General features: G+C 40.6%; 1 protein-coding gene across 1 annotated transcript in view; it reads right to left on the bottom strand.

Annotated features, from left to right (window-relative positions):
• The window catches only part of Hydin (HYDIN axonemal central pair apparatus protein), a 411,964-nt gene that overhangs the window by 4,319 nt on the left and 385,772 nt on the right, over positions 1 to 21,873 (bottom strand). The window contains exons 79-84 of the mRNA XM_023565963.2: positions 10,862 to 11,139; positions 9,315 to 9,534; positions 6,229 to 6,441; positions 5,170 to 5,333; positions 4,240 to 4,390; positions 2,202 to 2,432 (exon numbers count right to left, since the gene is read on the bottom strand). Of these exons, the coding sequence (XP_023421731.2) occupies positions 2,202 to 2,432; positions 4,240 to 4,390; positions 5,170 to 5,333; positions 6,229 to 6,441; positions 9,315 to 9,534; positions 10,862 to 11,139 (1,257 nt within the window). The remainder of the gene's footprint in view (positions 1 to 2,201; positions 2,433 to 4,239; positions 4,391 to 5,169; positions 5,334 to 6,228; positions 6,442 to 9,314; positions 9,535 to 10,861; positions 11,140 to 21,873) is intronic.

Here is a 21,873-nt window from a genome sequence, read left to right as displayed (position 1 = left end):
ATTCTAGTCTTTTGAGAGACCTAGGGCCAGAACCACCCAGCCACAAGTCTGCTCTTGCATTCCTGATCCTCAGAATTGTGAAGATAGCACATGTTTGCAGTTAATGTGTTAAATTTTGGGGTAATTTGTTATGGGCTGTGAGATTACAAATATAACTAAAACATTCTTTCTTGAGACAATCTTGTTTTCTAGTGCAGACTGGCCTCAAACTCATTATGTAGCCCAGGCTGGCTTTTAACTTTTGAACTTGAAATGATTCTCCTGCCTCAGCCTCCAAGTGCTAGGATTATAGGGATCCGCCACCATGCCTGGGACTAATAAATTTTTAAAATAATCTGTTGGTTCAATGTAATTCAATTCAAAATTCCAACTTTTACACTTTTGTTTTTTTAGGAACTTGACAAGCTGATATCAAAATTTATATAGAGAATGCCAACTGCCAAGAATATCCAGGGTATTTTTGAAGTATGAGAAGTGTACAAGGTCATTAAGTTTTAACATAAAGCTACAATGATTGTTTCCTTTCCCAGATATAAAACCTTTCCAAGCATATACTAATTAGAATACTGCAGAGCAATGAAGAAAAGATATAAGGTAAATCAGCTTGGTACAATTTACACTGACTTGTAAGAAAAAAGAAACTGGATTTCTCACAGTATACCTTAAAAACCAGTTTCAGGTTTTGGGCAGGATCATAGAAACAGCTGAAGTATGGTTTGGAAACTCCTTACATCTCCCCATAAAACACACAGATCAACTAGCTCAATAACAAGAACTCACCACTGACATCTAGACAAAACTAAGCAAACAGCTAATGAATACCTAACCCCCTAAATATGAGTGGGCAGGGCCATACTACTGATAGCCACGAGACAGGTGTGGTGTTAGTCCCTACGTGGAAGAATTGTAAAGAAGACAAAGAGACAGTAGCCCGGAGAACCAGAAAGCCCCGAAGTCAGCCCTGAATTGAAGATTCCCTCTCAACTCAGAAAATGTGCTAGGACAGCCGACATGGCAGCCAGCGCTGGAGGGGTGCTGTCAGGCTCCTGCTGACCGTGAAACTTCAGTGGAGGCCATCTGGATGCTTAAAGCCAAGTGACTGAAGCTCCTGACACCAAGACAAAACTATAAGAATAAATCTATTTGCGTGTAACAGACATCACAAGGGCAAAGGAAAGATAAAACCCAGATGAAATCAAAAAAGTGGGCGGGAGAAGAAAGAAAACAAATCTAGACCCTCGGTTCTGAAGGAGAAGGAAGAGCTGGAGCTTGGTATAGGGAACAAACCAGGGATGGCAACTGGAGAGGCACAAGGGATTTTGCTGAAATATGGACCGTGAGAGTTTGGAATGATAAACTGAAAACAAGAATCAAAGAAAGTTCATCTTCCTACTGGTTCACAATTCAAGGCCACGTCTTCCTGAGAACCATTAAAGCTTTCTTGTACATCCATCTGGAAGTTGTCTGTGAATAAGCAAGGCATATATCAGCATGTCTGCCTCGTACCCTTGATATATTATTTTTGTATGTCGCTTTTCTTCTCTTTTTAATTTGGTACTGGGGATGGAACCTAGGACACTGCAAATGCTCTACCACTGAACTATTTCCTAGCTTGTTTCTCTTTTCCATTCTGAGATACCATCTTGCTAGGTTTCCCAGGCTGGTCTGTAACTTGTGATCCTCTTGCCTCAGCTTTCTGAGTAGCTGCGATTCACACCATTCTTAGCTTCTTAATTCCTTTTAATTACTATATTGTATAAAAACATGTTTGTATTTATAAATACATATTTATATTCTATTAAAGATTCTACTTTTTTCCCTTGAGGTTCTGGGGAACAAACCCAGGGCCTCATGCATGCCACGGAAGTGCTCTGCCACTGAGCCACACGCCCAGCCCTATCGCTACTTTTAGAATCAACAACTATCCTCCCAAATATATTTCTCTGGATCAAGGCAAACAAAGAAATAATGGAAATAATGATCACAATAAAGAAGTCCATTTTACCCCTCTAAATCAAAGATCAGTGCTCCTGGTTCACAGGAGGACCTTGGCAGTAGAGGAAAGGAACATGAAGTGATCTCCCCCCACCTTCCTGATCACGGTTAGGTCTAACCCATCCCCAGATGATGCAGAACCCAAACCCTGGAGCCCCCCATGGGCAGATCCGTCTGTGACAGCCCTCAAGCAGCCACAGCCATACCTCGGAGTTGGCAGGCACAGCAAACTGGGAGGGCAGGCTGATGTCAGACAACTTGCATTCCGTGGAGAAGGTCACCGAGTAGGGTAGGGGGTTCTCCAGCTTAATGGAGGCTGACGTACTCTGCCGGACAGGGGTTGTCATCTTGATGGTTTTGATGGTGCCTGAAGGGGTGACCTTGAAACTCACCGTGTAGAACAGGAACTCACCGGTCGCCTCGTTTCGGAAGGTCACCTGTATGTACAGGGAAGAGCAGGGCAGAGGAGGGGTTATCCCAGAGTCCTCTACACACACGAAGAGCCCTGCTCTCTCTTAGGCATGCCGGGGCACAGGAAGTGCCAGTACCAGGCTGATACACTCCTGCCAGTCTGCCTTTCTCTGGAGGCATTCTGATCTGGCTTGTCCCAGGTAAGAGACGGTTAAGTAGACTACCTTTGCTTTAGAAGTGGCTGGAGCAGCTCGGTCTAGTGCCAGCACCTCCCCAGTGGATACAGCTGGCAGGCCCTGGAGAACAAGTGAGACCTTGAGAGGTTCAAGCTGTATTGGGCTTTGCTCTCACTCCTGTTACAGCTGGAAATGTTGACAAAAGTGACAATGCCAGCGTCTAAATGTTTACTGTGTGGCAGACACTGAAAGTATGAATCTATTTCATTCATGCAATTTGCAGGCACTGCTATTGTTCCCTTTCACCCTTCTTTACAGATGGAAAAACTAAAGCTTAGCGGAGTTAAGTATCTGGTGCAAGTTCAAATACAGAGAAGTGTCACCAGGACTCGAGTCCAGGTTAGTATACTGCTCACCTTTTAAAGTTCTTTCCCCTGCTGAATAAACATGGTGACCTGTGCACTGTGGGTCATTCACATAGTTATTTTTATGAAGTAGAGTTTGTTCAAGTCTTTTGTCCTATTAAATATATTGTGTTGTTTATCTTGTTAGGCAGTAATAGCTATTTATACAGTTGTTGGAGACCACTATGAAGTGGCTCTGAGCAGGATTTAAATTTTACTAATTGGCTTTCTATGTTTATCAGTGAGTCTGTCCTAGGCTTCGGCCCCTTGCCTGGTGACGGGAGCTGATTCATAGTAAGTGAACCTCTATGAATCACTGATCCTGGTTGAGGCCTATAGTGCCTGTGAGGCCAGAGATATCTCAAAGGGTACGATAAGGCCACAGCTGTGGACACTTGGCTCAAACAACAATTAAGTAGATAGAGACTGCAGCTGCAGAAATTATTCCTACAGTCTCATTTCTACCATGTCTTCATGATAAGACAGGACCTCTAAATTGACTTGATTCATTAATTGGGGACATCCTTGAAGTGACTCCCAAGGTACTGCTGATTGCCTGCACTTTCCTCAGTTTCCCTGCCCCTTGTTGGACCTAATAAATAAAGTGGGCGGTCCAGAGAAGTCTTTGTCTTAGCCCTTGGAGTCTCCAGCTCAACTAAAGGGTTTTGACCCTTCTGAAGCCCTAAAATCATATCACTTGTTGCATTTTATTTAAACCTCTGCTGTATACTCATTTGGGAGATCAGGGATCTAGGTCAGGACCTGATATACAGTAAGGCTTTTATATATATATTCTCTTAAAAGTCTGTCTGCTTTTTTACTTTTAAAATCCTTCCCTGGGTAATCCTATCACCCATGGCAGTTTTAAAATCCCATCTATAAGAGGATAACCTCCAAATATCATCTTTAACCCTGACCTCTCCCATGAGTTATGGATCCATAGCTCTCGATCCAGCAGACTAGTTGTTCTAGGAGAACAGAGGTGCCTATTTTGTCCATCGCTTTATTACCAGCCAATAGCACAGCATACAGCATACAGCATACAGCATACAGCATACAGCATACAGTATATATTCTCGATAGACATTTGCTGAACAAAGGAATAAATTAGGCAGAATAGCTCATGTGTGAAAGTGCACTGGTGGCTTTGAAGAGTGACTGGGGAGGATACCTGTTTTTCCCTAACACAGGGATTGTCAACCTCAGGGTCAAACCTCCGGGGTTCCAAGGTGATGCCTTTGAGGTGTAGATACCTTTGCAGTATAGATTCCCTCCTTATGGGAAAAGAAGTTCAGTTTATAATCTTTCTTGGAGCCAGAAAGCACATCAATGTAATCAAGGCCCTTCATAGTGATGCTTAGATCTTGCCTCTCTGGTTTCAACATTTCCACAGTGACACGGAATCTGGGGCAGTGCCAGAACACAGGAAGAAAGGAGAGAGAAAATGAGACTTTGTCCAAAGGAGGGGAGGATAGGTGCTATATCATAATAACTCCAACTGCCATTTATTGATCCCTATTACATGCTGGGGCCTGAGTGCTGTCTAGGTACTACAGGCATTGTACCTTCATAATGTCTGCAAGAGGCACGTGTCACTAACATCTCCACTTCAGTAATGAGGAAACAGCCAGCAAAGGATGAAGATAACATGCTTGGGTAACACTATTAGTTAATGGCAAAAGGGGCACGCAGTCTTCTGTCTATGCCTCTATCCACCATGCTGAGCAGGAGATCCTCAGTAAGTTACGGCTCTTATCTGGATCTTTGGTTCTTCCTTGTAAAAGCTGGTTGGTTTTGAGCTCCTCTTGTTCTCATACTCCATTCTACTCCTATTACAAGGAGTAAATCCAAGGGGCTTCCTTCTCTGGCTGGTGGCTTAATAAGACAGACCACTCAATAATAATAAAGATGATTATCATTATTTTACTAATAGCTAATGTTTATTGAGCATTTATTTTGCACCAAGTATTGTTCTGGGAGATGAGTGACAAATGGCACAGAGCAGGAGACACTCTCTACATGCTTAACCTCAGGAAATATCTGGCTACATCAGCGAATCACTGTCTCTGACTCTGTGAGCACCTCAATATTCTCTGTAGGTGCCAAGGAGGGGCGGGACTAAGTTTGGTGGTGGAAATGATCCCTTTGTCTCTCTAGCCCCACCCCTCGCTCCACCGTCTCACCTCTGGGGCTTATTCAGCCAGTTGGTGATTGGCAGAAGCTCCGTGTAGGGTGTCTTACATGGCACCTCATGGTAGATATTGGCTACAGCTTTGGGGAGTTCAGCCATCCCATGCAAAGCATAAAGCCAGCCAGTCCCATCTGGGAGCGGGAAGAAGAGGGTGCCCTAAGGAAAAGAAGACCTGTGATCAGAATGGCACAGAGGTCATTTATTGAATACCCATCAGGCATGGTAGGGATATAGGATTAGTGGAGGCTTTGCAAACAAACATAACATTTGTGGAAACCAACTTGGTAATAGATTTCAAGAGTCATAAAAATAGGGCTGGGATTTAGCTCAGTGGCACAACTCTTGCCTGGCAAATGCGAGGTCATGAGTTTGATCCCTGGTATCAAAAACAAACAAACAAAAAATAAAGACTCATAAAAATATCCTTATGTATTTAAACTAGGAATCCAACCTGAGGAAAATTACTGGAGAAAAATCCCTATAAATAGTACACACATACATACACACATGAACCACTTATAATGTTGATGAAACTTATAGGTAAACATTCAACACCAGGGGAATATTATATTATGAGACTCTTATTCAAAGAAATATTAGGCAGCATTAAAATGTTTATCTCAAACTATATAGTTAAATAGAAAAATATTAATGATGTAATGTAAATAATAAACCAAATGTAAGCCTGAGCATTTTATAATGACAGTTTTGGTTGTATCTGAATAAGGCTTGCTAGAGAAGATAGAAAAAATTCACTTTTTGTATGGTGGCTATTTGTGTTTGCATTTTTTATTACAGTCATCATGATGGTATTTATACTATTAAGTATTAATTGCTTGGTGCTTTGTCTAGAACTTCATTTCAGCAAGAGAATTCCTACATAGGAAAACGAGGATAAAAAGGGAAGCCAAAGTTTGACAGCCTACATGACTCCCCCACCATTCACGGGGTACTCCGCTCCTTGTTATGATATTGTCCGAGCTCCAAATTATCTTCTAAACTCTCCCTCCTTTCACTATTCCAGGAATCCCATGGAGAGGCCTCAGCCTACCTGGTGCTTGCGGTTCTCCAAGTTCATGGTGCGGGGTCTGTAGGTGATCTCATAAGGCTTATTTTGCTGATGGGCCTCCAGCGTGACAAACTCAGGCCCTTCCCAGTGCTCGCCCTCAAAGATGGGGTGCAGATTCCAGGTCTGGTTGGTGCGGTTTGAGAGCAGGATGGTCTGCGTGTGCTTGGAGCGCACCTGGCAGGTGAAATTCACCACCTGGAAGACAGCAGTCACCTGAGCTCCGTGGCTTCTGCCCTGGGGCTGTCTTTAGAGGCCCAAGGGAGAGAATGTGCCCAGGGGAAGTCTGATTTTAATAGTACTCAGAATCCTGAGTTTCAGTTGATTCTGTTTTTTTTTTCATTCTTTCCACAAATATTGATTATTTTCCATGCAACTGGCACTGTTCTTGGTGGGGGAGTTGGAGCAGTGAACAAAATAACAAAAATCTCTACCTTGCAAGAGATTATGTTCCAGAGGCAAGAGACAGACAGGAAATAAACAAGGAAGAATAATGCAGAATATGTAGAAATAAATGCTATGGAGCAAAATAAAGCCAGATTAGGGGTGGGTGCAAAATTTTAGCTGCAGTTTATCAGGGAAGGTTTCATACATACTGAAAATAGATATTTTATTAAAGGCCAAGAAGGAAAAATCAGGGGAGATTCAAGGGAAAAGAGCTTCCTCCTAACCACAGGAAACATCCACTGCAAAGATCTTGAATTTTGATCAGTGACCAGGAGGTATCAGCAGACATGGAGCAGTAAGATAAATTAACAGGGAAGAACAGCATTAGGACCTTAGGAGTCATGGTAGAGACTTGCATTTTCCTTCTATTGACACAGGAGGACTTTGGGGAGCTGTGCATAGAGAGGGTTTTAACAGAATCACAGTGAATGCTGACAGGTGACAGAGGAAGAGACCAATTAGAAGAAACTTTCAGTAGACCAGGCAGGAAACTTTCAGTAGATGGCGGCTTAGGTGACATCAGGGATGGTGGGAAGTGGGTATATTCCAGTTATACTTTGAAAAGCCAATAGGATTTTATAACGTAAGGAAGACTGAGTGTAAGTGGCCCAAGACTGAAGAATGATACCTGAGCAGCCAGAAAGGTGGGGATGCCACTTTATGGGGGTGACCGTGAGATGAGCAGGAACCTTTGAGGAGCTTATTGTTGAACAGGAAGTGGAACTTACAGAGATGAATTTGAGGGCAAAAGGCCCAAACAGGGAATAAACATCTGGGAGTTGTCAGTGCAGCAGTGCTTTTTTGTTTGTTTGGTTTGAGGCCGAGACTGGATGCGATCAACAAGGAGGGAGTGTCTTTAGAAAAAGAGAAAAACTCTAAGGACTGATTCCTGACAGGTGGTTGCAGTGTGAAGAAGGATCAGAGTTGGAGCAGCCAGCTAAGCCAGGAGGAAGCCAGGACAGAGTGATGGTCTGGTGCTAATGAAGGAATGTTTCGAGAAGAGGGGACCAGTTTACAGTACTGTGCTCTTATCCGCTGCTCGAGTAGGATGAAGGGTGAGAACCAGCCACTGGATTTATCAACACGTTCATTGTGGTATTAGTGTAAAGTTAGATCAGCCGACAAGAACAGTCTAGCAACAGACCTGCACTTATGTGATCAACTGATTTTGTCAAAGGTGCAAAAGGCAATTCAATGGACAGAGGGCAGTCTTGTCAATAAATGGTACTGGGGTTACTGGATATTCATATACAACAAGTTTTGAGGCTTGTATGACTTGCACTATATACAAAAATTAAATTCAAGCACATTAGAGACAAAAAGTGTAAAACTTTAAGAAGAGAATCAATGACTGAATTCAAAACAGAAGACTGGAACAGACACTACAATGAAGAAGACATATGATGGAACATGAATACCTGAAAGATGTTCCCTGTCATTGGTTATTAGGGAAATGCAAGTGAAAAACCTCACTAAGACACTGCTATGCACCTAGTAGAATGGCCTACATTTTAAAAATTGATCACGTCAAGTATCGATAAGGATGTGGAGCAAGTGGGAATCATCGCTGGGGAGGACGTAAGAGCCACTTTGGAAAAACAGTTTGTCAGCTTCTGCAGGAGGTAGACAGAGATGTACCTCACAAACTACAACTATGTATTTGCCCAAGAGAAATAAGAGCCTGAGTACTTATTGAGTCTTGTTCATATCTGGGTACCTGTTCATAATGTGCTGTCTGATTCTGTCCATTTAATAGTCTTGAAAAACTAAAGGACAGGGAGGGAGCCATGTTTTCCAGTGGTAACACTATTATGGTTGATACATTGTGTCAATCTGAGAAGTTTAGAAGTTTAACTAAGTGACTCAGCATGTACCTAGGGTCATCTCTTAGTAAACATCCTCATCCTGTGCAAGAGGAGGGCAGGGATACGGGGATACGGTGTGAGTGTTACACCCCTCTGGGTGAGGGTATCCTGCTTACAATATAAGGGAGGAAAAGAGGCTTGCCCACCCTTTTGCTCTTGATTTTGCTGTCTTGAAGTGTTGGCCCTGTGCCACACCATCCTGCCTGATGACGGACTGAAACCTCCACAAACTGTGAGCTAAATAAACCTTTCCTTCCTTTATTTTGGGTGTTGGGTAATTTTTCTCAGCAATGAGAGAAAAAGTAACCAAGAACTAACAAGAGGACAGGAGGGAGATTGGGTGTCATTTTTACTATCAGCAACACTGTCAAGGAAACAGGTAGGTTGGCAGGTTTCCTGGAACATAGCCCAGAAGGGGTTCACTGAACCCCAGTGGTTCACTGAACCACAGAGAAGGAGAAAGGTGCTAATCCTTTACTCAGAGGTCTTATAACAGGATTTGATCTAGAAGGACATCAGTGAAGCTTCCTTGAGAATGTAAAGCCAGAGCTGAGGGCCAAGGCATGAATAGGAATGAACTAAATGGAGAGAGGAAAATAACACCCTCCCCACCCAGACTATGGATCCAGCAGCGGGGATGGCTTGCTCAGCGACTCTGGCTGGAGGGAGCAGGTCTCAATGATCAATGCGGACACTGAGGACTAGCTCCCTGGCTGACCCTCCCTGCCTCTGGTCCATCCCTGGGCAGCGCCAACTCACCTCTTTAGCGGCAGGTGGTCCTACGCAGACACCGGACAGGGTGAGGCTCAGAGGACTGCCCCCCTGGATGAAGCAGGGGATGTTTTTACACAAAGTCTCCTTTCCCACCTCTGTGGGATGGTAGGTCACTTCGAGAGGAACCTCCATGCCAGCGGTGATGTAGCCTTCATCCGGGCTGATCGAGAAATGAGGTTCGAATTTTTTGATATCCCATTTGAAACTTTTCAGACAAAAGAAGACAAAGAAGACAGTTTACTCAGAGGGTTTTCTCAGGGCTACTGAGAACAGACCTTCCCTGGGCTTTTAGCTGCTGGATTCCCCTCCCTAGCCTGCTCTGTAGGACTCAGGAGAAGAAAGAGCTGCCAGGCAAAGCAGAGGCAGAGGAAGCAGGACCAAGGTTGCTCCTGGATTAGCTGGGCCAATGCGGGAAAGTGACTGCATCTTATCTTTGTACCCACAGGGCACACCGGGGACCATTTATGCATGAACACGTATATATGTATCTTCAAGGTCACACAGCTAGCACGTGGCTGGGCTAGGATTGGAGCCTGCCTGAGTCTGTGACCTTAATCATTTCCTGCACTGTTTTCCAGTTTGGATTCAGGATGGTGTGACTCATGTGAGAGCTGCACCTGTTCTTGGAGGTTCTTGGGTTTGTCAGCCCTGTGTGGTCACTTCTCTGGTGCTGGGCATCTGGTCTGGGCAGGAGACAGGAGGGATGGTATAGGGCATTGCCTCCAGGATCAGGGCTGCCACACCACACTTCACTGGGAGCCATTCATACCAAGTCTGTGTGACAAGTGTCCCCTGGGGTGAGCAGTGCACAGCCTGCACTGATGTGTCAAGGTCTGTAAGAAGTAAGAGGGAAGAAGAGTCTAGAAAGAAGAGCTGCTGAAGATGTACTGTACCAGGCTTCTGCTCCTGGCTGTGTCGTCCTGGGCAAGTCACCTCACCTCCTTGGACCTTACCTCATCTGTGAAATGGTCCATATTGAACCCACCTTACAGGGGCCTGAGATAATTTAGAATGTAAGCTTTTTTTTTGTTTGTTTGTTTCTGGTACCAGGGATTGAAATCAGGACCTCATGGTTGGTAGTTAGACTCTTATGCCACTGAGCTAAATCCCCAGCCTGGGCCTGAGATAATTAAGGGGAGATTATATGCAAGGATCCTCAGCACTGGCTCCGTACATGGTAAGTTTTTTGCTACATGCTTGATTTTGGAAAAGTAAATCTCTTTGTGCCTCAGTTTTCTCATCTGTAACATAGATCTGTAGAATATTGGTCTCCTAAGGTTATTGGGATGGAATGGGACGAGCCGTGTAAAGGGCATGTAACAGGACTGAGCAAACATCCTCCATCATATTAATTTTAGTAACCATGGCAGCAGTGGTCACTCTGGTGAAGTCACTGCTATCACATCTCGAGGCAAGGTTGTGTGTGTAGAAGGGAAAAGACAGAAACAGAAAGTGGCTGTGCTTGCCAAATGAAGGCTGGCAGTCCAAGAACAGAGATCTCTGGCAGCCTGGGGCAGGGTATGGCTTCCTACCTTGCACCCATGTCGCCTGTGTTCAACATGAGGATGCGGCGCGTGGCTTGTGCCTGATACACGACTGGTCCAAAGGGAAGGTTATCCTGGTCCAGGGAGATCTCCAGGGCCTGGCAGCAGCCACTAAGGAGGAAGAGGGGGCGCAGGAGGCCCATGCATTCCATGAACACTTCCTCGGAGAAGGGAGGGATGCGCTTCTTTGGGGCGAAGGTGACTTCCACTTTACAGACCTCTTTGGGCTTCAGGGTGATGTTTTGGAAGGGCTCAAAGGTGATGACCTGGGTGAAGAACAACTAGACTCAGCAGCTGAAGGTGGGAGCAGGGTGCTGATTTGAGGGTCGCCTGCGTTCCCTGAGGTATTTCTGCTGGTGCTGCTAGCCCAGGGGACAAATCACACATCTGCTCCTACCAGCTGTGTGATCTCTTGTAAGTTCCTTAAAACTACCAAGACTGGCTCCATGGAAAAGGTAAAGATCCTGTATATTAAGAGTGTGGCACCTAGCAGGCATCCAATAAATGTCAGTTCCTTTTCCTCCCCTTCCCAGTGCACTTTGGACACTTTCTTCTTTCTCCTCTTCCTTTGAGGAAGGAATAGGAAACATGTAGGGCTCTGTTGTTTCCCAAGGGCGCTCCCTGGGGTTGTTAAGATGCAGACTCCACCGTCTTGTCCCAGGCTCAGCGACTAATGCTGCTGCGAGGGGGTGGAACCCTCATTATCAAAAATTCTCCAAGTGACTCACGAGTCTAAAATTTGAGTCATTGCACACATGAGGATGCTTTTCTCTTTGCCTTTAGTCCTGGTAAAAAGCAAATCCCAAGAAAGCCAACTCCTTTTTGACCCTTAAACTCTCTTTGGTACAGAGCATTGAGCAATTGCCCATGAGTGGACTGTGGTCCAGGGAGTGAGGTGAGGGATAGAGGAGCTGGGACTGCAAAGTTGTGCCAGAGATTTCTCAAATGTGAGGATGTTGGAGTCAGCCTCAGGGCGATGAGAACGCACAGGACACTCTGCTGGCTTTGGCCTGGCCACCTACACAGCAGAACTGGTATGGCCAAACTGTTAGGGGTCCTGACCCACTGAGACCAAGGATTGTAATTTGGGTTAATGAGATAGTGTAAAGGGCAAGTTAGGGTCCTGGGATGAGATGACCATTACATCTCTTGCTCTAGCTGTGTTGCTTTTTTCCCCCTCTAAATTATTTTAAAGAAAAAGAAATAAAAACAATGGTACAAAATTTCACAATAAAATTGTAGGAGAGTTACAGTGGTTAGTACATTGTGTTTTGTTATTCTCAAAGTAGTTGCTTATATTACAAGATCTAGGCATGAAAAATTGATCAAACAATACAGGCACACACCTTTCTTTTCAGTGAACTAATAACAATTAGTAGTATAATTATCTTCACTATTTTGTGTGTACATATATATGTGTACATGTATGTACATATGTATGTATATATATATTTTTCCTTTTCCCTTCCTCCTTGTCTCTTTTTCCCCATCCCAGTTTTTCTTCTCTTTTGAACAGTTTCTTCCCATTTCACAATATTTATTATACATTTTGAATTTTATTTACTTTTTCAGCTTCTTATACTAGAGAGACAACACAATGTTTACATATGTGAGACTGATTTATTTCACTTATGAGTATGGTCTCAAGTGGCATCCGATTCCTTATGTCTCAAATTTATACTTCTTTATAGCTGAGTAGTATTCCATTGTCTTAAAATACCACAACTTTTTTTATCCATTCCTCAGTTGATGGGCATTTGGATTGTTTCTAAGATCTGGCTATTATAAATTGTGCTGCTATAAACATGGGTACACATATATTACTGTGGTATAGTGTTTTTAACTCTTTGGGGACAATATGCAGAAGGGGAATAGTTGGGTCAAAAGGGACCTGTAATCATAGTTTTTTTTTTAGAAATCTCTAGACTGATTTCCATAGTGGTTGCACCAGTCTATACTCCTACCAAAGCGGAGAAGGGCTCCTTTACCCCACATCTCTCCAGCATGTGTTACTGGCTGACTTCTAAATGATAGTCATTTTTACTGGGGTGAGATGGAATCTCTGTTTTTTTTAAATTTGCATCTTCAAATGACCAATGGTGTTGAACATTTTTTCACAAATTTATTTTCAATTTGTATTTTTTTAATCTGAGAAGTATGTGTTCATCTCAGCTGCCCATTTTTGGACTGAGTCTTTGAATCGGGGGGGGGGGGAGCTGATTTTTTCCAACTCTTTATATGTTCTAGATAGAAGTCCTTTGTCTGTGGGATATTTGGCTAAAATCTTTTCCCACTCTGTGGGTGTCTTTTCACTCTGATTTCTTTTGATGTGCAAAGGCTTTTTAATAAGATGAGTTCCCACTTGCTGATTCTGTGAGGTGTTTCCTGTGCTGTCTAGGTTTTGCTCATGAAGCCTCTGCCCGCCCCTACATCTTCAAGATTTTTACCTACTTTCTCTTCCAGTAGATTTAGTGTTTCTGTTTAGTATTTAGATTTTTGATCTATTTTGACTTTAGTTTAGTGCATGATTACAGACATGGGTCTAGTTTTAGTTTTTGGTTATAGAGAGCCAGTTTTTCTCGCACTATTTATTAAAGAGGTTATCTTTCTTCCAGTAAACATGGTTGGCCCGTTTGTCAAAGATAAAGTGGCTGAGTGTGTTTGTAGTTCGTCTGAATCTTCTAATCTGTTCCACTGGTCCTCAGGTCTGTTTTTTCTTTTTGACAATACCATACTGATTTCATCACAATAGCTTTGTAATATAATTTCAAGTCAGGGATTGTGATTCCTCCTGCCTTGCCTTTGTTGTAGAGTTGCTTTTGCAATTTGAGGTCTCTTTTGCTTCCAGATGAGTTTTAGGAATGATTTCTCTAGTTCTGTGAGGTATGCTAATGGTATTTTGATCAGGATTGCATTAAATCTGTGTGACAGCTTTGGGAGTATGGCCATTTTCACCATGTTGGTTTTTCTTATCCATGAACAAGGGGTTTCCATTTTCTGATATCCTCTTTGATTTCCTTTTTCAGAGTACTATAATTTTCTATATATAGGTCCTTTACTTTCTTTGTTAGATTGATTCTTAAATATTTTATTTTTTGGATGCTATTGTGAAAGATGTGGTTTCCCTACTTTTTATCTCAGTGAATTTGTATTTTTGTGTACAGGAATGCTATTGATTTTCAAGCATTGGCTCTGTATCCAGCTACACTACAGAATTTGGTTATTAATTCTAGGAGTCTTTTGGTGGAGTTTTGGGGTTTTCTACATAGAGTGTCATGTCATCTGTGAATAATGATAATTTAACTTCTTCCTTTTCTTTCTTTTTTAATTTAAAGATGATAAAACAATAAAACCAATGAAAACAAACCCCTATAAGAGATACAGGACTTCAAACATTATGAAATCAACAATAGTAACTATAATGCCTTTTGATGTCTTCAAAATAGCTGCAGATAACTTCAAACATAGTAAAAACCAAACAGAATAGCATAAAATAGAAACAATAAAAACAAAACAATGAATGCAATAAAGGACTTCAAAACAAGTAGATAGTAAATCTAAAATGGCTACCATAATATATCTTGCCATCTTTAAAATAGCTGCTCCTGCCATCAGATTTGACATGGTCAAACAAAACGAAACAAAACAAAAGAGAATAAAACCCAACCCAACAAAACAATGTAAATGATATAGGACTTCTGAAACAAGACCATAGTGAATCAACAATGGCTGCAACCCTCAGAAGGAGATCCCCCCCTAGATGCCACACTGTGTACCACTGTCCTCTGAACCTGTGATCAGACCACTGGCCCTAGACCAGTGTCAGTACAACAAAGCAGCACATGCATCCAATTGTATTTCACCTCCATAGCTATCATCACAGCCCGTATTTCTCCAGATAAGCTGGTTGCTTATGGTGGGGGTAGGGGGTTGCCAGTGCGCATGTTGGAAGGGGCTGGGGTCTGTGTGTTCCAGTCTGTGGCCATGCAAAGTGGCCCATACAAAGTGCTGGCTCCCTGACTGGGCTTGCTTCTTGGTGTGACCTTCTCTCTAACCCCGGTCCATGAATATTTCTCCCTTCTCTATCCTTATTTCTTTTATTTCTCTCTTTTTTCTAATTTCTCTGGCTAGTATTTCTAGAACTATATTGAATAGGAGTGGGGATAGTGGACATCCTTGTCTTATTCCAGATTTTAGAGTTTTTTTTTCCATTTAGTATAGTGTTGTTTGTTGGTTTGTCACAGATGACTTTTATCAGATTGAGGTAAAGACTATGTATTCTGATTTTCTGTAGGGTTTTTAATCATGAGTGCTGGATTTTATCACAAGCTTTTTCTATATCTATTTAGATGATCATGTGATTTTTGTTTTTGGTTCTGTTGATATGATGTATTACATTTATTGATTTGCATATGCTTAGCCATCCCTGTATTCTCGGAATGAATTTCTCTAGTTAATAGTGCATAATACTGATGATATGATGCATTCTGTTTGCTAGCGTCTTATTGAGGATATTTGCATCTATGTTCATTAGGGAGACTGGCCTGTAGTTCTGTTTTTTGGTTGAGACTTCCTCTGGTTTTGGTAACACAGTAATATTTACCTCTATGAATGAGTTTGGGAGTATTGCTTCTCTTTCAATTTCATTATAGAGTTTGAGAAGTATTTGCTCTAACTCTTTAAATTTCTTGTAGAATTCAGCAGTGAATCCATCAGGCATTGAGGGCTTTTCTTTGTTGGTAAGTTTTTAATTATATTTTCAATCTCATCAACTGATATTGGGTTATTCAGACATTTTTTATCTTTTTGGTTCAGCTTTGGCAATTTATACATACCTAGGAATCTGTCCATTTCTTAGGTGTTTTCCATCCTATGAGAGTAAAGACTTTCGAAGTAGGTATTGATGATCTTTTGAATTTTCACAGGCTCTCTAGTGATTTCACCCTTTCCCCTTCTTTTGCTGAGGTTTTATCAATTTTATTTATTCTTTCAAAGAACCAACTCTTCAATTCATTAATTCTTTGTATTATTTTCTTGGTGTCCATTGCATTAATTTCTGCTGTGATATATAGTTTCCTCCCTTGTATGGCTTTGGGTTTGTCTTGCTCTTCTTCTTCTAGAAGCTTAAGGTGTAACATTAGGTTGTTTACTTGTGTTCATTCCATTTTCTTGATGTGAGAATTTACTGCTATACATGTCCCTCTTTGGAGTCCTTTCATTGCATCCCATAAGTTCTGGTATGTTGTATCTGCATTTTCATTTAGTTGTAGATATTGTTTAATTTCTTCCTTTATTTCACCCCTGACTCGCTGGTTGTTTAGGAGAGTGTTATTTAATTTCCATGAGTTTATGGAGTTTTTGTGGTTTCTTTTGTTATTAATTTCCAATTTCATCGCACTATGATAAGATAATATGCGTGGGATAATTTCATTTTCTTTGCATTCACTTAAGCATGCTCTGTGGTCTAGCATATGGTCTATTTTAGAGAATGCCTTTTTAATTTTATTTTTTAAAAAAGATTAAGATAAAAGAGGATATAACAACACAGGTCAGAACAGAACAATTTAAGCAACATAGTGTTTCACCACAAGACAATCTGACATAACAGTAGCTACCATAGTGTCTCTTTCCTTGAAATACTTGAGTATACTTTGATATACTATCGTATCAAACATAAAAAGACAGTGTAAAACCATTCAAGAGAATGCAAGTATTACAGGGTATTCAGAACCAACTAACAGAAAACGAACAATGGTTACTATATTATCTCCTTGTCTATAAAAAACTTTGTTTATACTATCACATATAATAAAATCCAATAAGATATAACATGATAAAACTGATGGAGACAGAAGAACATAGGCTTGGTGGGACTTCAAAACAAGATGATATTAAATCATCACTAGTTATTATAATGTCTTGTTTTCTGCAAAACAGCTGTTCATACCATCACACACAATAAAATCAACCCAGAATAAAACCATTCTACTTAATGAATGAAAACATTATAAGGCTTCAAAACAATATAATGGGGAATCACAATTACCACATACTTTTATGTATTCTTACATCTCTTACACGAGGGAAACTATTCAGTATTTATACATGTAAGTTTGATTTATTTCGCTTATGAGTGTGGTCTCAAGCTGCATCCATTTATTTATAAATATCTCAACATGATCATTCTTTATAGCTGAGTAGTACTCATTTGTATAAAAATACCACAACTTTTTAAATCCATTCCCCAATTGATGGACACTTAGGTTGTTTCCAAGATCTGGGTATTACAAATTGGTCTGCTATAAACATGGGTGCACATACATCACTGTGGTATGATGTTTTCAGTTCTTCTGGGAATATGCCTAGAAGTAGAATAGCTGGAACAAATGGGACTTCCAATCCCAGCTTTCTGAGAAATCTCCAGACTGACCTCCACAATGGCTGCACCAGTCTACACTCCCACCAACAGTGCAGGAGAGTTCCTTTTTCCCTACAGCCTCCCCAGCATTTGTTGTTGGTAGTTTTCTTGATCCTGGCCCTTCTTTCTGGAGTGAGATGGAATCTCAGTGTGGTTTTAATTTCCATTTCTGTAATGAGTAATGATGATGAACATTTTTCCATGTATTTATTTGCCATTTGTATTTCTTCATCTGAGATGTGTATTCATCTCAGATGCCCATTTTTGGATTGGATCCTTGAATTTTGGGGATCTGATTTTTAAAAATTCTTTATATGTTTTAGACAGAAGTCCTTTGTCTGAGGGACAGTTCACTAAGATTGTTTCCCAGTTTGTAGGTTTTCTTCTCATTATGTTAGAGATTTCTTTTGATGTGCAGAAACTTTTTAATAAGACATGATCCCAGTTGTTGATTCTGGGAAGTATTTCCCATGCGGTTTGATTCCTGTTCATGAATTCTCTACCTACCCCTATGTCTTCAACTTATCTTCCAATGGATTTAGTGTTTCTGTTTTAATATTCAGATCTTTGATCCATTTAGATTTTAATTTAGTGCATGGTGATAGACATGGGTCTAGTCTTAGTTTTCGGCTTATGGAGAGCCAGTTTTTCCAACACCATTTATTAAAGAGACATGTCCAGTGAGCATGTTTGGGCCCTTTATCAAAGATAAGGTGGTTGAGTGTGTTTGTAGTTGTGGTTGTATCTTCTAATCTATTCCACTGATCTCTGGCTCTGTTTTGATTCCAGTACCATGTTGATTTTACTATAGTTGCTATTGATATTTGAATATTGATTTTGTATCCAGCTACCTTGCTGAATTTATTTATTATGCCTAAGAGTCTTTCAATGGAGTTTTGGGGGTCTTCTGTATAGAAAATCATGTCATTTGCAAATAATGATAATTCAACTTCTTCGTTTCCTATCTTTACCCCTTTTATTTCTTTCTCTTGTCTAACTGCTCTGGCTAGTATTTCCAGTACTATATTAAATAGGAGTGGTGATAAGGGACATCCTTGTCTTGTACCTGATTTTAAAGTAAAGGCCTTCAATTTTTGGCCATTTAATATGATACTGGCTGTTGGTTTGTCATAGATGCCCTTTATTATATTGAGGTAAAGACCATTTATTCCAATTTTCTGTAAGGTTCTTATCATAAATGAATGTTGGACCTTATCAAAAGCTTTTTTGCATCTATAGAAATGATCATGTGATCATTACTTTTGGTTTTATTAATATGGTGAATTACGTTTATTGATTTACCTATGTTGAACCATCCGTGCATACCTGGGATGAATCCCACTTGGTCATGGTGTATAATCTTGATGATTTGCTGAATCCTATTTGCCAATATTTTATTGAGGATTTTTGCATCTGTGTTCATTAGGGAGACTGGTCTTTAGTTCTCTTTTTAGTTGGGTCTTTCTCCGGTTTTGGTACTAGAGTAATATTTGCTTCCAGGAAAGACTTAGGAAGGATTGCTTCCCTGTCAATTTCATTGAACAGTTTGAGGAGTGTCGGCATTAAGTCTTCTTTGTACTTCTTGTAGAATGCTGCAGCGAATCCGTCTGGGCCTGGGCTCTTTTGTGTAGGTAAGGACTTAGTTAGTGTTTTCAATTTCATTAATAGAAATTGTGTTATTCAGTAGTTTTACATCTTCTCGACCTAGCTTTGGTACTTCATACATTTCTAGGAATCTATTTCTTCTGTGTTATCAAATCTATGAGAGTAGAGGTTTTCAAAATAGGTGTTGATGATCTTCTGTATTTATACAGAGTCTGTAGTGATTTTTGCCTTTTTCATTCCTTATCGCATGGATTTGAGCTTTTTCTTCCCTTTTTTAAATAAGGTTGGCTACGGGCTTATCAATTTTATTTTTTCTTTCAAAGAACCAACTCTTTGATTCACTGTTTCTTTGGATTGTTTTCTTAGTCTCTATTGCATTAATTTCTGCTCTGATTTTTATAATTTCCTCTCTTCTTTTGGCTTTGGGCTTGACTTGCTCTTCTTTTTCTAGATGTTTGAGGTGTAACATCAGGTTGTTTATTTGTATTCGTTCTGTTTTTCTGATATGGAAACTCAGTGCAATAAATTTTCCTCTGAGGACAGCTTTCATTGCAACCCACAGATTCTGATAAGTTGTATTTTTATTTTCGTTTGCTTGTAGGTATTGTTTAATTTCCTCTTTAATTTCCCCTGTGACCCACTGATTACTCAAGAGTGTTTTATTCAACTTCCATGTGTTTGTGGGATTTTTGCACTATCTTTTATCATTAATTTCTAATTTCATGGCACTATGATCTGATATCATGCAAGGGATAATTTCAACTCTTTTGTATTTATTTAAATATGTTCTGTGAGCTAATATATAGTCTATTTTAGAGAATGACCCATGTACTGCTGAGAAGAATGTGTATTCTGATGTTGTTGGGTGGAACACTCTGTATATGTCTATCAAGTCCATTTGTTCACAGGTGTGATTTAGTTCTGTTATTTCTTTGCTGATTTTCTATTTGGTTGATCTATCCTTTGGTGTCAATGGTGTGTTAAGGTCTCCTGTTATAATTGTGTTACTGCTAATTTGGTTTTTCATTTCTATTAATACTCCTTTTATATAACTGGGTGCACTGGAATTTGGTGCATATATATTTAAGATAGTTATCTCTTCCTCTTGAAGTTTTTCCCCTAACCACTATGTAATGATCTTCTTTATCTCTTCTGATCATTGTTGGTTTGAAGTTCACATTGTCTGCAAAAAGAATAGCTACCCCTGCTTTTTTTGGGTTCCTGTTGCATGATATATTGTTTTCCATCCTTTGACTTTCAGTCTGTGAGTATCCTTTCAGGTTAGATGAGTTTCTTGTAGACAGTATATGGTTGGATGTTGTTTCTTGATCCATTCTGCCAGTCTGTTTCTTTTAACTGGTGCACTGAGTCCATTTACATTAATGGTTATAACTGTTATATGTTGGTTTATAGTTGATGTTATCTTTCTGCTGTTGCATCTTTATCTTTCTGTTTTGTTTAATTGTCTGCTTTGCTTAGTGGTTTTTTCCTAAGTGTATCTAAGCTGTCATTCAGTATTCTTTGCAGGGTTGGCTTGGTGATCATGAAGTTCTTCAGCTGTTCCTTGTCATGGAAGTATCTTATTTCTATCCATTTTGAAGGACAGTTTTTCAGGGTACATCAGTCTAGGTTGAAAATCATTTTCCTTTAGGATCTGAAATACTTCAGTCCATGCTCTTCTTGACTTCATTGTGTTGAGAAGTCTCCTGTGATTCTGATAGGCTTTCCTTTATAAGTGATCTGTCTTTTCTCTCTGACAGTTTTTAGTATTCTATTCTTATGTTGGATTTCTGGGATGGTGATTAAAATATGCCTAGGTGTAGCTTTATTTTGGTTATGGCTATTTGGAGTTCTAGATGCTTCACTGATCCTGATGTCAGTTTCGATTCTCATGTTTGGGAAATTTTCAGCTATTACTTCTCTAAATATCCTCTTGACATCCTTTATGCTGTCTCCTTCTTTTTCATTTATCCCTATCAATCTTATGTTGTTTTTCTTTGCATCATCTTGCAGCTGTTGAATTGTTATTTCCTGATTCCTTGTTATTTTTAAAAGATCTTTCCTTTCCTGTTCACTAGCTGCAATCTTGTCTTCAAGGTCTGAAATTCTATCTTCACTTTCATTGAGGTGGTTTTACAACTTTCAATGGAATTTTTGATTTACTGTATATCTCTTTGCATCTGCTTCATGTATTCTGTTTGTTTCTTATATTGTTCATCCAGGAATTCTACCTTTTTGTTTAGTTCCTCCAATTTTTTAACTGTGTCTTCTTTAGATATGTTCAGCATCTCTTTCATTTCTTTTATCATTTTTTCTTTTACCTGGGAGATTATTTCTGAATTCCTTTAAAGCTTCCTGGAGTTGCTTGTTCATTTCAGTTGTTATTATTTCAGGTGTATGACATATATTTTCTTCTATGTACATAGCTCCTAAGGTTTCTTAGGATGGGTTGGAGGCTTGAGATTGTATTTTGGTCTTTCGTTTTGTCATTTTCCTATATTTCCGTGTTTTAAGTGTTATTCCAAGGCTTCCCCTGGGCCTGTTGGAAATCCTCTTCTATGCTCTGAGCTTCTGGGACTCCGGCCACCCAGTTCCCCAGATTGAGAGAGGGTCACTGGGTGTGGGGCAGGCAGGCTCAAGCCCTGCTGAGCTGGCTCAGTGTGGCAGGAAGCAGTAAAGTTCTCTGCTGGTGGGAGCTATGATCTTAAACTCCCTCCCAGGGCTTGGGATTGTTTGGGGACACTCATTCCAGGCCTCCCAGCCTCCAGAGTGGAAGGCGCAGGCAGGCAGGCCCAAATCCCCAGAGCTGGCCAAGCATGGCTGGTGGAAAGTTGGTGCAGGCAGGCCTAAACCCTGCTGAGCTGGTTCAGTGCCGCAGGAAGCCCTATTTTAGAGAATGTCTTATGTGCAGCTGAGAAGAATGTGTATTCTGATGATGCTGGGTGAAATATTTTGAAAACATGTATTAAGTGCATTT

This window comes from Cavia porcellus, unplaced genomic scaffold, assembly GCF_034190915.1.
Source record: "Cavia porcellus strain 051 isolate PalLab524CR breed Dunkin Hartley unplaced genomic scaffold, mCavPor4.1 scaffold_4, whole genome shotgun sequence".
Taxonomy (NCBI): Eukaryota; Metazoa; Chordata; class Mammalia; order Rodentia; family Caviidae; genus Cavia; species Cavia porcellus.
This window is presented reverse-complemented; position numbering and strand designations above follow the sequence as displayed.